Source organism: Pterocles gutturalis, unplaced genomic scaffold, assembly GCF_000699245.1.
Source record: "Pterocles gutturalis isolate BGI_N339 unplaced genomic scaffold, ASM69924v1 scaffold9722, whole genome shotgun sequence".
NCBI lineage: Eukaryota > Metazoa > Chordata > Aves > Pterocliformes > Pteroclidae > Pterocles > Pterocles gutturalis.
Window position 1 is genome coordinate 32148 of NW_010110229.1, and position 15901 is coordinate 48048.

At 44.1% G+C, this 15901-nt stretch overlaps 1 protein-coding gene across 1 annotated transcript in view; it reads right to left on the minus strand.

Annotated features, from left to right (window-relative positions):
• Positions 1-4352, minus strand: part of LOC104461618 (metastasis-associated protein MTA1) — a gene marked incomplete at its 5' end in the record, with an annotated part of 35790 nt that extends 31438 nt beyond the window's left edge. Inside the window, one exon of the mRNA XM_010073267.1 lies at positions 4326-4352. Within this exon, the coding sequence (XP_010071569.1) occupies positions 4326-4352 (27 nt within the window). The remainder of the gene's footprint in view (positions 1-4325) is intronic.
• Positions 4353-15901: the final 11549 nt, after the last annotated feature.

A 15901-nucleotide genomic window follows, 5' to 3' on the forward strand; every position in this document is an offset into this window, starting at 1 on the left:
ACACACTAGCACACATTTGAGTGACTCCAAAACTTTCCTCCTGACTGCAAATGTTGGTTCCTCATAAATGTCACTTCCCTGCAGGCTTTAGACTGAAGAATGATCTCTTCTAAGGAATTCAGATTGGACATCTGGGTTGTAGAAACACAAAGTTCCCAGAAATGGTTAAAACACCCAAGTACCCAGATCCTAGATTTCCACTGCCAAGCAAGCACCCACTCTGCGCAGTGCAGGTTAGTATGACCAATTCTCCCAGAAGTCACGAATCCAAACAGATATTTGGCAGCTTCAGCAATTACAACTGCTGATCATCAGAATAAAGGGAAATCTTTTCTCCCCCAGCAGAACCACCTATGCCCTACACAAGGGTGCTGCAGTGGAGGACGTGGAAACTTCGAGGTGCCTCCAAGCTCAGTGGTCACCTCTCACCTCAAGGCTCCACCACCTCAAGAAAGGACAAGTCCTTTCCTCACACCACCCCTTTTATTACTCCCAAGACAACCAGCTACCCCTCATGTCCGGTACTTTGGCTGTGGCCGATGCAAAAATCTTACATTTGTGAACACTGTGACTGAAAATTAATGAAAACTAAAGGAAATTTCAATCTCTGTCTTGAAAATATAAGCTTGTCTTTAATTCCATGGGTTCCAAGTGACTGTTACAAAACTTCATAGTTCACATCATTTTTCTAGTAGCTTTTTTTGTGTGCACATATGTGCATATATTCTCACAGACACGTTTTCTACCTCAAGTGAACATTAATTTAATTTTTCATGTAACTACACTTTATTGATTGTAAAATCTGGCATGGATTTAGAGACACTTTATCACAGATGAATGGTTTACCAAAGAATAGCTTATGGTGGTATCCAGTTTTGAATAATAAAACCCTGAAAACGTTGTTATGCTCAGCAGCAGGAACATCCCCAAACCCACACTCCGTGATCAGTAACTGCAAACAACCCTCACACAAAGCAGTCAACTGCACACAGCCAGCAGAAAGGCAGACCCGGAGCTGTCCCATGGGATTCTTCAAGAGCTGACACATGACACAGTGTAGAGGTGCATACTTGGACCAGTGCTTGATGACTTCATCATGTCACAAATACACAGCCCAGTACATCATCCATGTTTCAGACTAATCCCACAACTATGTTAAGCATCTACCAGTAGCTATGCAACTAATGGAGACCTATTCCCCATCACACAAACAGCCTGGAAAAGGGTTTCTTCCTCTGTACAAGTAATGCAGAACACACTGCAAATCACATAAAACAGAATGTGTGAGCAGAACAGAAGGGAGGCATTTGCATTTTTTAGAGAGATTTTAAATACTTTAACTAAAATTAAAGTGCTAACCTGCACAGAGAAATGCTCGAGTTACTCACTGTGCTTACAATGGAAACTTAAACTACTCTCCAAGTTGATGCTTTAGCAGGTGAGAGCACTTCTTTTAAATTGTTCCACAAGCTACAAAACCAGTGAAGGCTGGTTTCCCGCACATGGGTTTTAAAGGAGGTACAGCACCACGCTCCATTGACCCCCACACTTCAAAACACCTCCTTGCTCCCTGCACCACTTCCCCTTCATCTCCAGCTTCCTCCCATGCCGTGGAAGCATATCCTTCTCACGCTGCCTGGCCAACTGGTACTATTCCTAGTTTACTTTTAGGACAGTAGCTACAACTGCACACGCACACATCAGACAACTGAAACCCTCCACAGGCTCACAACAATCCAGCTGTCAATGTGCCCTGTATGGGCACAACTGCCAGAGTCTCTGTGCCCTGGGGCTGAAAGAGAGGATGGAGAAAGAGACAAAATTAACAAACCTCTCAACAACAGAAGATGGGCATCTGAGCTCCTACTGCAGAACAGGAAGGAAAGAGACACTAGAACAAAAAATAAGGTCTAGGGACAGAAAAGTAGAGCCTGATAGCAAGCAAAACAAGTCAAATCCTTGAAACACAACAGACTGACTATCCTTGCTAACTCACTGGCCTTCCTACTTACACGACTGAAGTAAAGGATCAGCCTATCTGCTCTGCACCCCGCAAGCACAGCACCTCGCCTTACAAACAGCAACCGCCATAAACACACCAAGCTCGCCCCTTACCATCCAACCGCCTGAAGGAAGGCTGGAGACTCAACCCCGTACCTTCACAACAGCTTGCAGATTAAACACACAATCCCTGAATTAATCAGCCACACACCCACATCGCGACTGTAGCTGTGCACATCACGGAATTCTCTATGATGAGGCTAAAGTGATGAATGAGGAGTGTGGCAATACCACAAGGCAGTAAAGACCGTCACACATTACCACCAGCTTTTGACACAAACTCAAGATTCATTTCTTCCTCTTATGGTGTTACAGAGCAGAAGTACATGCATACGTAAATCTACCCAAAAAGCCTTTCTATCCGATAACACTTTTCTTCTGAAGTTGAGAACATACACAGCTTCCTAGAAAGCAACTACCCAGGCACTAAACTGCGAGCACACACAGACAAAAGCATCCTTGCAACGGTGCAGCAGCTAAAACTAGAATGACAGCTACAGATCACAAGAAGATGGCAGTAAAATAATTGTTCTCAATTAGCAACAAACATAACAAACTTTCTTTTTGTTTCATATGCTTTTAAGACATTATTGCAAAATTGTTTCTGCCCTCTGCCCTCGTCATGTCAGCTGTTGATTAAGTCTACATTGGTCCATGGAAAACAAAATCAGGAGGGGGTACCACAAAAGAAAGAACCTACACTGTTCAGAGGTCCTATGTTTATAAGATTAGACATGTCTGAGCCACCTAATAACCTTATGGGCTTTTAGATGATCAAGTTGCAAAAATGCCCAAAAGTATTTTTATCCTTCCCAACCTGCATTTGCCTTTCAAGCTACAAGCATTTTCTGAGAACTGACCTCGCATTCAGCTCCCTACCTTACCTCCAAAAATTCTTATACGCTGCATACTGCATTAGCCTACAGATGTACTCAGGACACAAGGGAGGCTGAAGTCTTCCTCTTCCCACACTCATTACCACTGCTGGGTACAATGTGCTTTTGCAGACACCTGATAAAGAAGTAACTTCAGTTGCAAATATTTCCCCTGCCCAATCCACAAAGCTGATGCCCTGAATTAAAGATGAGCGTCAGCAGGGTGCATGAACTTGAGGACCTGCTTACTTTATGACTTATCTTATGGGAAATATATGCCTCCTCATACCCTGGATTTCTAATTCAATTTTGGGCCACTTTCTTTCAGTAAGCTCCAGTTTTCAAATTATTCAGCAGCTTGGTCCTGAAACTATCAATCACTTTACATTTTGGATAATACAATCCCTCCTGGTTTATGTTCTCGTGAAAGAGGAGTCCAGAGAGGCTAACGCTGCTTTCAGCCTACAAGTCAAGCAATCTCACCTAGCAGAGCCCAGGTCCCATTGCCTTCCAGCTGTTCAAAAAACAGCATCACTCACAGCAGCTGTCACCTGATGAAATGTTTAGTTACAGAACAGATAGAGTTTCAACACAGAAAGCCTCACTAGCACAATATTTTCATTACCAGAAAACCAAAACTGAAACAGTTGTTTCTGTTGCTAAAAGAATTAGGAGGTCCAATAAATCTGGCAGTATATATGAACCAAGTACTTATAATTAACGTATTTCATGGATTGGCAAAGGTAATACCAGACATACTATCAGCACAAGCTCAATTCATATTTACTGGACAGCAGTATTTGTGGCTACCGCAGGGACAGGATATGTGCTGCCTCGTCCTCAGCTTGCTGGGCAACACCACTGCTACTGCTCAACTCCTTAAAAAAGGAGGGGAAATGGAGCAACAACCCAAGCACACAAGCATCTGAAACACCTATAGTCATTTAGTGAGGGACACAGCAAAAGCAAGCACCATCTCCTGCAGAAATCTCCACTCCATACAGTTAACATCAAACAATCACTGAATTCAGTAAGGACAGGTTGAGCTACCCCAGTTAAATCAAGCTAACTTTGCTCTGCTGAGACAAGTGACCAAGTCAAAAGGCTTATGAGGATAGAGATCAAAACAAATAACCCTTGACTGAAATCTTTAACCAAGATACACGTCTCAAAAGGGACCATGCTCAAGAGAAGAATCCACAGCTCACACAACATGCTCCCAAGATTCGCTGCCTGGTCTCAGTAAAAAATGCTTAGCCGCAACAAGACAGGGAAAAATTACTTAAGTGACAAGTTCTTGCTGTTAAAGCAGAAAGCCTGGTTTTCACCAACGGATCAAGATTAACACACCACTGCACCACTTCCTTGAGCCCAAAACCTGCAGTAAACTTCCTAGATATAAATTAGCAATGACAGCTCAACTCGGTGCGTGCACGTCCATCCAGAACAGCGACTACCCTGTCTCTAACCATGCAGTGAAAACAGTCCCAACTCAGGAAAAAACAGACAAGGCTGCCTTCAGCCAGGAAGGCTGCCATCCTCAAGAGCCACTGGTCAAAGGACTCAGCAGACACTGGCAGTCAGTCAAATATTTTAGGTCACCATCAGGTCTACAGACGTAGCAACGAGGGTGGGATGGCTCCATGCACAAGCAAAGCAATCCGCAGCCAAATTCTCCTCATATACTTGCAGCTTCTCAGACTGGAGACAGAAAACACTCTTAAAGGAACTGCTGTGGCCCTACCCTTCCCTTTATGATTTCCTACTTCAGCCTGGCAGTTAAGTCTTCGCTTGGCAGTTGCTACAGGAGGACTCCTCTGCTAGCCCCCATAGCTGTCCAGATTCAGGAGATGTTGAGAGCTGGCCTACACAGGGAGCTATATGAGCATACTCCCTCCAAAACAGCAGTTATGTCTAGTTAATTACACCTCTAAAAAAAATGAATGTATAGATGTACATATACAAGGACATGCAGTATGTTCAGCTCAGCTTCCCCTTCACACCCTTTCTCCAAGAAAAACAACAGGACTTAAAAGAAGGCTAAGGCTGTAAAGTGAAGAGTCCAAATATGTGCAAGGGAAAGACAACTCAGTTTTATTTAATAAACTAAAGCCTCTATAATGACAATCAAATTCCAAGCATGCACCTACACACATACGCATGCAGAAGCACTGCTCAAGATTGCTTTGTACTAAAGGAAGTTCAGCCTCACATATTCAAAACGTGTGGCAGAAGTCCATGTTCTAAGTTTCATACCAACTTCTACTCTTGTTTTCAATAATAAAACACAGAACAAGATGCCATTCTGGACTCCAGCAGTGAGAAGGAAAAAAAGTGCCAAATTTGTAAATACATAAGTGAGAAACGCATGTCCTTTTTGGCAAGTCCCCATGAAACATGCATCTGCACGAAAATGGGTAGGAGCTAATAATCAGTACAAATATCAATACCTTACTTTCTCATACTTTAACTCAGAGTCAGCTCGCTTGTAAGCTAACAGAAAGCTTGTTAATTAATCTCTTTTTCCAATGGCTAAACTCTTACTTCTAAAGGTGGGTTGCCCTGGAGAACGTGATCAAAGCCATGAACATCAAGAAGTAGGAACAGGTTTTTATCGCCTTACCTGAAAAATTCCAAACTCTAAAACACTCAAGAAACAAGGATTATCTACACATTCATGTGGTAAACAAAGTGTTTCACATTACACTTTATTTCAAATGTGCAGAGCTTGTATCTTGAGAGGGACACTCAAAATAACTTGACTGTTTTGAGATGAAACCCCCATATCAGCTTTCCTGACTTGCCTCCAAAAATCCAGGTTCAATGCTCCCCAAAAAAGTAACCCTAAAGTAGAAGCAATTCATAGCAAGGTCCACATAACAGGACTGTGGATTATACACAGACCTATAAAAAATCTGATACAAGCTTTTATCAGTGCAAGTTCTTCTCACATAGTAAGAGATACTACAAAAAAAAAAAACACCAAACCCAAAATCCAAAACCAAACCTTTGAGGGACCCGTAATGGTTACAAAGAAAACCTCAGCTATCTACCCCACAGAACTCTACTCAAGCTAAGAAATATTCTCTACCTTTTTGAAGCAAAAAACCCATAAGTTAATAATATGCAACTTGCTTGGAAAAACTGATGGTTGCTTGATTCAGTTTAAACTCTGAAACATTAAGGGATTTGGAACTCCCAAAGGTCTTCTGTTCTTTGTTTTCTATCATGTCAAAGGGGCAAAGAAAAATTCCTGTCCAGCTACCTCATATCATTTTCTTGCCTGATTCTTAGTGGAAAAAAAGGTTTATGCAACTCCATTATCCATGCATTAGTTCTTCCCTATTAACTTCCGAACCCTTTGTTTGATTTAAAACATTTCACAGAGGGACAGAAGTCTCAGAGATAATTAAGTTCCGATCACTGTTCCCTATCTCAAAAACAGAGATACTAAAACTACAAGAGAAAGTGAGAAAGGTAAGACAGACAATCAGAGATATTAAATGGTTCCCATTTTGTAAAACAATTAATAGACTAGATTTTAAAGCAAAACACTGGAGGTTCCACAGTGTTTGGGGGGGAATTATCAGAAGCACTCACTTTCTTGCACACCTTGCAACAACACTATTGTCAGTACTGTTCCAGGCGGGTCCTGACCTGGATTAATTTCTGATTTGATCCATTAGGACCACGTGCATTCCCAAAAGTCTACCCTCTCTGCCAGGGAAGAAGGCCAGTATTCTGCCTAGCAGCAGCAATCCAAAGACTCAGGATCAGGGCTCTGGATGAGGCAGAGAGTTCATACAGTACCTTTCCCAGGAAAAGCACAAAATAACAAAGCAGTGGAAGCAGGAGGAGCAGAACCATTTCAGAGAAGGAAGAACACAAATTTTAAATAAACTCAATGTTACTATTTCTGTTCCTTGTAGAACTGTCCGCTGATTTCAGTGGACAGATTTGTGGAAAAACAACAAAGGACAGTCATCCTGCTGGTACTATTGAAAAAGAGGTTACGGGCACCAGGGGTACTTTGCAGGTCACTCTTCTCAGATAAGAATGATGCCACACTGAAATAATTGCTACGAGGGATGCCAGCTTAAAGGTAAGGTAGGGAGGCTGTGTACAAACAAGACTTGAGAATTTGTGAGAATCCTGGAAACAAAATTAAGCTTCTGAACTACTACCCTGAGGATAAAGAAGCAGTTCTGCTGCTAGAAATCAATTACATGGCAAGACAAGGAAACCCATTTCAATTAATCCACTCCCAATATCCCAGCTATAACTGAGGCACATTTGCATGCGTTGTTGACCCTTTAGGTTCACTAAGTCAGCTCCCTCCAGCTTCCTGCAGGACAAGCGTACACTAAATATTCCTGGAGACCACATTGTCCTCTCTGTTTTACATCAGACATTTAAGCATTATTCAAAGTCCTCTGGACACAAAGCCTGTTCTGCATTACCTCTTCCACCACTCCAGTTCCCAAGGATGTAGCTACACAAACATCTCCTCCAGTAGCAAAGTTGTAAGCCTACGTAATTTCAGTTGCGCCAGTACAAGCCCTTGTGTGGCAATACCCCGAACCAGCTCAGGGAAACAGTCCAGGCTTCAAAAAAGATAAAACCTTTCCCCAAAGGTGGGTTGTAAGGGAAGACCAGGATGGTCTAATTTGCAGAAGAGCCAGAGAAACATTTGAGCAGATTGGAGAAACCAGTAAGATGATAATTCCTCAAATCATGGCAGAGTAGCTGAGGGGGGGGCGGAGAGTGCCATGGCAGAGGAGGATCCTCAAACTGCACCCTAACAGTCATCTCTAGCAGCCAAGAGAACAGCCTGTGCCACTGCAATGCTCATTGCTAAGGACAGATAAGAAAAACATCATTTTCCCAAAGATACTTAGGCAGAACAGAGGCCGTCAAGAAATCAGCTTCATGTTCCCTGCAAGTATCCCAAGAGTTGTGAAACAAGAACTTCTGAAGTACTCAAACATCAAGTTTGGTACCGCCCTCAAGAAACAAACAAAACAACAACTAAAAAGTAGTTTGGGTTGGTTTGTTTGTTTAAGGGCAACTTTGACTTCAGTTAGTCAACATGAATTAATGGCTGAGGCCATGGTATGACAGTGTATGAAGTCCAGGAGTAGGGGTGTTTCAGTGCCAGATCAAAAACATCATGGCTTCACAATGTAAAACACGGATCCAGTATAAACTCCTGCCATAGTTTTGCAGATGTTTCTTCAAACAAGAGTGCCAGTGAAGCTGATTCATCCCCCGCCCTCTCATACCACCCCCTCAAGTTGTGACAGCTTCTCCTTGGATGGGAGGAGGCAGGCACACACGTGGTAAACTTGATTAGGAACTCACCCAGGTCAAAAAACTGTCTCCCAACCAAACCAATTCTCTGATCTGCATCGCTGCACAGGCAGGGTGAGCTGCGCAAGCCCAGCTAAGGAAGCAATGTGAGGACAGTAACAAGTGTCCGCGAGCAAGCATTGCTTAAATCGACAGTGCTACCAAAAAGAAACATCCACAGAAACTGTCTCGCTCGGCTGGTTGGAATTGGCTCAGATGTTGACAACTTAACTCTGTAAGGACAAGCTCTGTGCTAAATCAGGAATCATCTGTTCACACCATGCTAACTTTATGCTTGGTCAAGTATCGTCTGTCCTCCTACATCTTGCATAAAAGCATGAAGTCCCCAAATTAACTAGAGCACATCATGTGCAATTTAACAGAAACATTTCCATGGGCCACATCTGACAGAGATCACATTTGGTGATCTGGCAACGCACAGAACCAGAGCTGTGAAATCCCAGGCACCACGAAGACTAAACAGCCTGCAAGTAACATACGTGTAAACGACTGGAGAAGCCTAAAATTTTTTCTTTCGCTTGCAAACTCACTTTAAAGCTGCCAACTAACTTCTTCACTTTATTTCATTGATCAACATCAAGTAAAAATTATCTCAGGAACACTCCTCCTTCCTAAAGATGATCCAGCCAAAGAGATGGAAAAGGAGAACATGTGCATGGTTCTTTCTGCGCTGGGCTACACAGCCCGAAAGCCTCACCAGCACTTCACAGCTTCCTCCTCTGAAAGCGATTCATCTGCCTCCTCACTTACTTCAGCACACCAAAACTGAGGCTTAGTTAGGAGTGATATACTAAAGCAAAGGGATGTTTAAACCTGCACAAGACCACGAAGAAAACCTTGTTCTTCAACACTTAAGCCTTCCCTTATGGCTTAAGGGGATAACAAATTGAGGAAGTCTTCACTTTTCTCACAAGACACACTACTCACACTCACATCCCACAGGCAGTGGAGATGCACATAAAGGAGGTGTCCCTACACTGATCACCCAAGATACGGATCAGGAGCTTTGCTTGAGGGGACTCCTCTGTTCAGTCAGGCCCAGGTCTCATCCAACCATCAGAGTTTACAAGTAAACACAAACATTTTTCACAGATGTCAAGCTGAAATTTCAAGTTTTTTTTGTGAAGCAAACAAGTAAACCGGAAGTACGCAGGCTACTGTCTTTACAGGCTGAATTCTTTGCTGAGAAAAGAATGGTTTCCATGCGACTTGAGGCATCAAATAGTGTAATCCACAAGAAGTGCAGGAGCAGTACAGGGGAGAAGACAAGGCACTTCCTGAAGCTTCCACAGGTAACACTTTCTTCCTTAAATTCATCTGAGGCTTTACTGTACATTTAAAGAAAATTTGTGAAACATGTGAACATAAAAAGGTTTCCAGACACATTTAAAGATTAAATTTTGCTATGTTTGAATACCCAGCACCAACTCCGAAGACCCTGCAATGTATTAACCTCCACAAACAGCTGTATCCCATATCCTTTGGACATGAGAAACTTGCCATCAGCAATGGAGAATAAATTAAATTATTCATCTAAGCAAAGCACCACGGTTCAACCCCCTTTGAACTGTGGCATAACAAAGTTCCTTTTAAAAGAAAGTTGTATCTTTTCTATTGTGAAAAATTCCTAGATATCTTCCCCTACTGAAACGCTTTCTTACGCATTGAATAATTACAGCAGAAACTCATTAGTTCTTGTTAACAACACACAATCCAACAGACCAAATCTGGTTTTACAAGTAAAGAGGAGAAGAGGAATCACACCAGACTTTAAAAACACTTCGAAGCAGGGCCTCTTTGTATATTAGATCTACAGTGAGCAGTGAGCTCTGAGATACTAAAGGCCTAGAACCGTAGTATCTTACAAGACCACCTTTCCTGACAGTTCCAGTCAGCTAACCCTGATGGGAAACTCAGGCAAAGCAGCTGAAGGGCTTGGCCAGCTACCTGTTCGGGAATTTAAAAAAATAAGGACCTTGCAAAGCAATAAGATCTAGTATAGAAACTCCTTACTTGGTGCAGAAGTAACACTGCTTTAACAGATCACTTGTTGCTAGAACTATGAGGAGGTAACCTCCAACAGTTCATACCCATGCTTTCAAATGACCCCAAACTGCTCAGGAGTAGTTTATAAATTGAAGTAAAAACAGTAACAGCAACCACATTATTCTCTTCCCGTCCTGCTGGGGAGGGCTTAAGTACTATTTATTTAAAGTCAGGATGTTTAAACGTCAAAAATTGCTCAAAACACAACAACTAGATGCAAGTAAGAGGAAAATCTCTCACATTCACCCAAAATCTCACTAGGTAAACAAAAGGAGATGCTTAAATAATTCAGTGGCAGGAGCAAGCTTAGTGCTTTTGCTCCATTTTGCCAGCTGCAAACGGCTTTACAGCTACTACAAATCCACAGAGCGTCTATTGACACAACCGCTATAGGTCTAGCCCCCAAACACACCTAAGCTGGCTGACAACACGCTCCCCACCATGCAGCATTTCCCAATTATAGGCTAACAAACACTGAAACAGTGCAACGTGGGGGAGAGGGGAAGGAAAGGAAGACTGTAAAACACAAGAAGATAAACTTGTATAACTAGAAACAATGAAAGGAAAAGATCAAGAAACCCACTGCCTGGCTGTTGCTGAAAGGTGATAATCTAGAAGCCATTCTGTATTTATTAGGGCCAACAACCGCAGAAACCTATTACTAAGTTGCAAGAATAAACTCTCATTTTTATTATCTTTACTGGTTATTTAATGCCTCTCTCCACTAAACCTACTCTCAGCTCAGGCTACCTTCAAATACTTCACTTCAGCTGAAAGTTACTAAAGGAAAAAGAAAAAACAGACCTAAAAATGCAACAAGCACAATCAAAACAAAAATATCCCACAGTAACCCCTCCCGCAACCCAAAATAAGTACACACTGATAACAAAGCAATGAGGCAGGAGAGGGTTTACACACACTCCTGCAGTTAAATTACGATCTGAATTACATGCTCCAGATCTGGACTCAACAAGATGCTTCTATGCAAGCTTCCTTAACAGCTCTGTACCTCGGTTCTTTACCAGCAAAAGCACAGAAAGTTATTATTGACATCACTGTGGTGTCAAGAGGACCAATGCACCCGTCTGCTCGCAGATCCCTGGCAGCAGTATGGATGTCAACAGTCGTATGCTGCTGGGAGAGTCTGGATGCCAAACAGGGTATGTATTGGGATGAGGGCAGGTCAAACCGTGGTCCCCAGCCACGCATTAATAACACTCTATAATAACAGAGAGATGATGTCACGCTGCCATTCTTAAAAACTGTATGGCCACACTGAAACAAGAAGAATGACTGCAGCACAGATAGGCACACCTATACCAGCTCTAATCTCATGAGTGAGAATAACACCACCAACCAAGCTGTGGAGATTCAATCTCCAGCACACGGGAATAAAGCTGCTGGGAATCTCAGGTGCCCATGCCAGGCACTGTGGGGTCATAACTTCCCTTACTTTAAACACGTTAGATGCAGCTAGTACATACGTGGCCTGGCTGACCTGTGATCGTATCTCCCAACACCATTTAAACACACCTTAAAAATGTACCATAGATGCAAAAGCAGTGACAATTTTCTAGCTGAGTACACTCCCAAGCAAGAGGGTAACTCTTAGAAGTCGAGAACATATAAAAAGCTTTTCACGTAAAAGCATAAACTGACATTTATCTCAGCAAAAGTGTTGGCTTTGGTAGTTCTTCCTCCATCCTTCCTCTCCCCATCCCCTTGTTCCCAGCCCTCCCACTGAGCCCATTCAGCTGTTCACACCGTCCCACAGTGAACCAGATTGGGTAGCTGATGCAGATTAAAAATAATCCCGGAAAAAACAAAGAGTGAGGAGGAGGGAAGGTGGAAAAAATTAAATTCCTCAAATCAGTGCAAGAGGGAAATGCAAAAATCATTGTTTCACTGCAGCAAGGAAATACCACAGGGGCACAAACCTGCAGTGGGGCTATATCAACTACTGTCACTAAAAAAATACTTGTCATACTACAGTTAAACTCTCCCAGCGAAGGTGGAGACAGAATAGCTGTTGGAAAGTCTCTTGATACCGACATGACCTGTCCTCTTCCAGGCAGCTGACACAGCACTCTCCTGAAAGCAGAGCCTGGCACTAGCTAGAACAATGAACATCTCTCTCCCACGTGCATTTTTTCATCAGAGGCCTCAAATTCCAGCTCAGAGGTCCCAAGCTTCTCAGATCTGGTGTTTATCCAACATTCCCATACAGTCTGTGATCGCGCAGACTGCCAATCCACTCCATGAAGCAGCCAGCCAGCCCACCACATCTCCTTACAAGCAAAAGCAGCCTGCTCTCATCATGCTGCCATTTATTTTATGGCTGTACAGCAGCTGTTAAGAAAATTTTCACCTCTGCTACGCTGGAGGCAGGCAATTCCAGGATTTCCTCCTGTACAATGAGCAAGATCCCATACTTCATTTTGGAATTTGATACCCTGGCATCTTCCCTATACATGTAAAAAGTTTCACATCCCGCATGAACCATGCTAGTTTATGAGAGAGTCCCACTTGTATTGGCAAGGAACCCCAGCCTCTACCAGAAATGCACCAGTAGGAACTTGGCAGGAATCAGGAGAACCAATTGCTTTCTCTAAGCAACTTGACACCACCAGTCAACTTACCCACAGAGTCTTACAACCATTCAAGTGGCAGCTCCTAACCTCCCCACATGCTCACTCTGCTACACAACACCAAGGAGAAGGCTTGCATGTCACCTTCGGCCCCCATAGAGAAGGCTTCTCAGCTCCCCTAGACAGGAACTACCATATCCCAACATTAAAAGAGAGCACGACACTTCATGTCCTCTGGAAGAGCTGCCAACTACGTGTTTAAAGGCAGTCTTTATCAGAGAAGTGCAATCCACCTGTTGGTCTCTGAAAAAAAAGTTTATGGCATTTCACGATGAGGCCAAAAGCGATCACCATCCTTTCCGAGTCAACACATACTTTTAGGAGCACTACTGATCTATAGCGAACAAGCTGCTTTTGCTAGCTGCTGGGTCTGGAGTTCACACAACACAATTCAGTAGCCACAAGAATAACAACATTATCTGCTGAATGTTTGTCTTCCAGTGGGAAGTATACAAAATGACTATGCACAAATCCCATTCAGGATTTAATCCTACCCTGCAGTTCACATTCAGCTTCAGTGCACAAACCTGTTAATGGGAGATACCAGCATCAGAGGTCAGAAACAACTCAATAATACAAACTCCTCTGGCTCGGGCTGAACAGAGCACTCATACAGAAACAGCTGCATCCATCCATATGTTGATCTTGGTAATATGTCAAATCAAGACTTCATCCATATGTACAATAACGGAGCACTGTAACCTTGGCTATCAGCCAGCTGCCTTGCTCTCTGCCCAGAAAGGTTACAGAAGAAATCCTGGACACCCTTTCCAAGTACAGGAAGGACAAGGAGGTGACTGAGACCAGCCAAAATGGATACACCAAAGGCAAATCATGCCTGAATAACCCAGCTCCCATCTGGGATGAAAAGACTGGCTCTACGGCCGAGGGGAGAGCAGGGGGTGTTGGACACCTTGACTTTGTGTCTGAGGCCATGCTCAGTCTTCCCCGGCATCCTTTGAGCCAAACTGTTGAGATGTGGCCTGGATAACTGTACAACCTTCACCAGGCTGACGGCTACTCATGGCACCCCTCAAGGATCAACACTGGAGCCAGCTCTGTTCAGAAGCTTTTTAGTGACCTGGATAGGGACTAGAGTACACTTCCTACAAGTCTGGGGACTTGGGAAAAGCATACCATATACTGAAGGGCAGGGCTACTATTTAGAGGGACTTCAACAAGCTGGAAAGTGCGTTGACAAAAACCTCAGGAAGTTCAACTACAGCTATAGCAAAGCCCCACATCTGGGGTGGGACAACTCCCTGCAGTGGTACAGGCTGGCAGCGTAGCGTCTCTGCAGGAAGGCACCTGGTAAAACAACAAACGGCCCAGGAGCCAGCAGTGCGCACTTGCAGCAAAGGCGGCCAGCACTGCCGTGTTCGCAGGAGTTCAGCCAGCAGGGCAGGGGGACGGATCCTGCCCCTCTCCTGTGCACTCATAAGGCCATTTGGAGAGCTGGGTCCAGCTTGGGCTCCTCAGCACAAGGGTGGTGACATTCAGGAAGGAGTCCAGCAGAGGCCACCAAAATGGTCAGTGCTGGACCACAGGATATATAAAGAAAGGCAGAGAGAGGCAGGGCAGGTCAGCCTGGGAAGGAGAAGGCTCAGGGGAAACGTTACTGCTGTCTACAACTACTGAGTGGGAGGTGTCGTGCAGACGGGGCCAGGCTCTACCCAGAAACGCAGAGGGATAGAGCAAGGGATGAGGGACAAGGGACACCAGCTGGAACAAGGGAAAATCCAGCCAGGCCCAGCCAAACAAATATTTGCCATAAGCATGGTCAAACACTGGACAGGGCCCAAAGTAAGGGTGGCACTGCCATCCCCAAGAGATCCTCAGAACCAGGCTGGACACAGAGCCGAGCACCCTGCTCTCACGGGACAGCTTCTAGCAGGAGGTCAGCCTGGAGGTCTCCAGCGGTCGCCTCCCACCACCCATGGGGTGCACAGTACAGATTTTGTCATACAAAATACTAGAGATGACATTCCACACAAGTCTGGCACCTACAACATTAAGTGCCAAACAATAGTTTCCAACAAACAATCCCCTTGCAAGTCACACCAGGAACCGAGCTGTAAATTTCCATAACTCATCTTGCTCTTCATCTTTCTACTCTCAGCATCTCCAAACCAACATAACGCTACATGCACACTATGAGCTTGTAGCAAACCAAGAAACAAAGCTAGGACAGTCAAGAGGCACAATTTATCCCTCTATGAAACCAAGCGCAACTAGAAAAAGAAGTACAAACATGACAAAAGAAGTGACATTTTTCAGAGCACAAAGTAAGGGTAGGCCAGAAAAGCGGAAAGAACAGAAAGCAGTTGTTGATGGAGAGCAGCCAGACAGGATGGCTTGGCCACCTTTGCTATATTTTTTCCCTTGTTTACTTTACTCCAGTTTTACAGAACTCCACAAGAAATGGTGTATTTTGAAAAGGAGGGAACCCCAACAAAAACACCTTCCTGCACATCCTATGGTCCTGGGGAGAAGGAAGCTCCACAGAACAGCTTTTATGAAGGAAAACGGCAGAGCACAAATTCATGCCAGACCACCCTCGGTTTATATTCCATAAAATGCCGTCCCAAACCCTGTTGCCTGTCCTTTCTCTTCATGTGAGTCAAAACAAAGGACAACCAGACAAGAGCGCAACCCCGAACAGAAGACTAATGGGAAAGCATACAACAAAACAGCAAGTGTGATCTGCAGGACGTGCCTCACGCCAGTCCACCCTGGTCTACCAGCAGTCTCTGCCCATCTTTGTGCTCCTTCTTATCTCAGCAACTCCTCCTTGGTCCCCACCCCTACAACCTCGCATGACCCCCATCTAAGCAGCCACCCACCGTTCACTCCACCCCAGGCCCCATCCTGGCGCTGCCTCCCCACGGCCCCTCTGCTCTC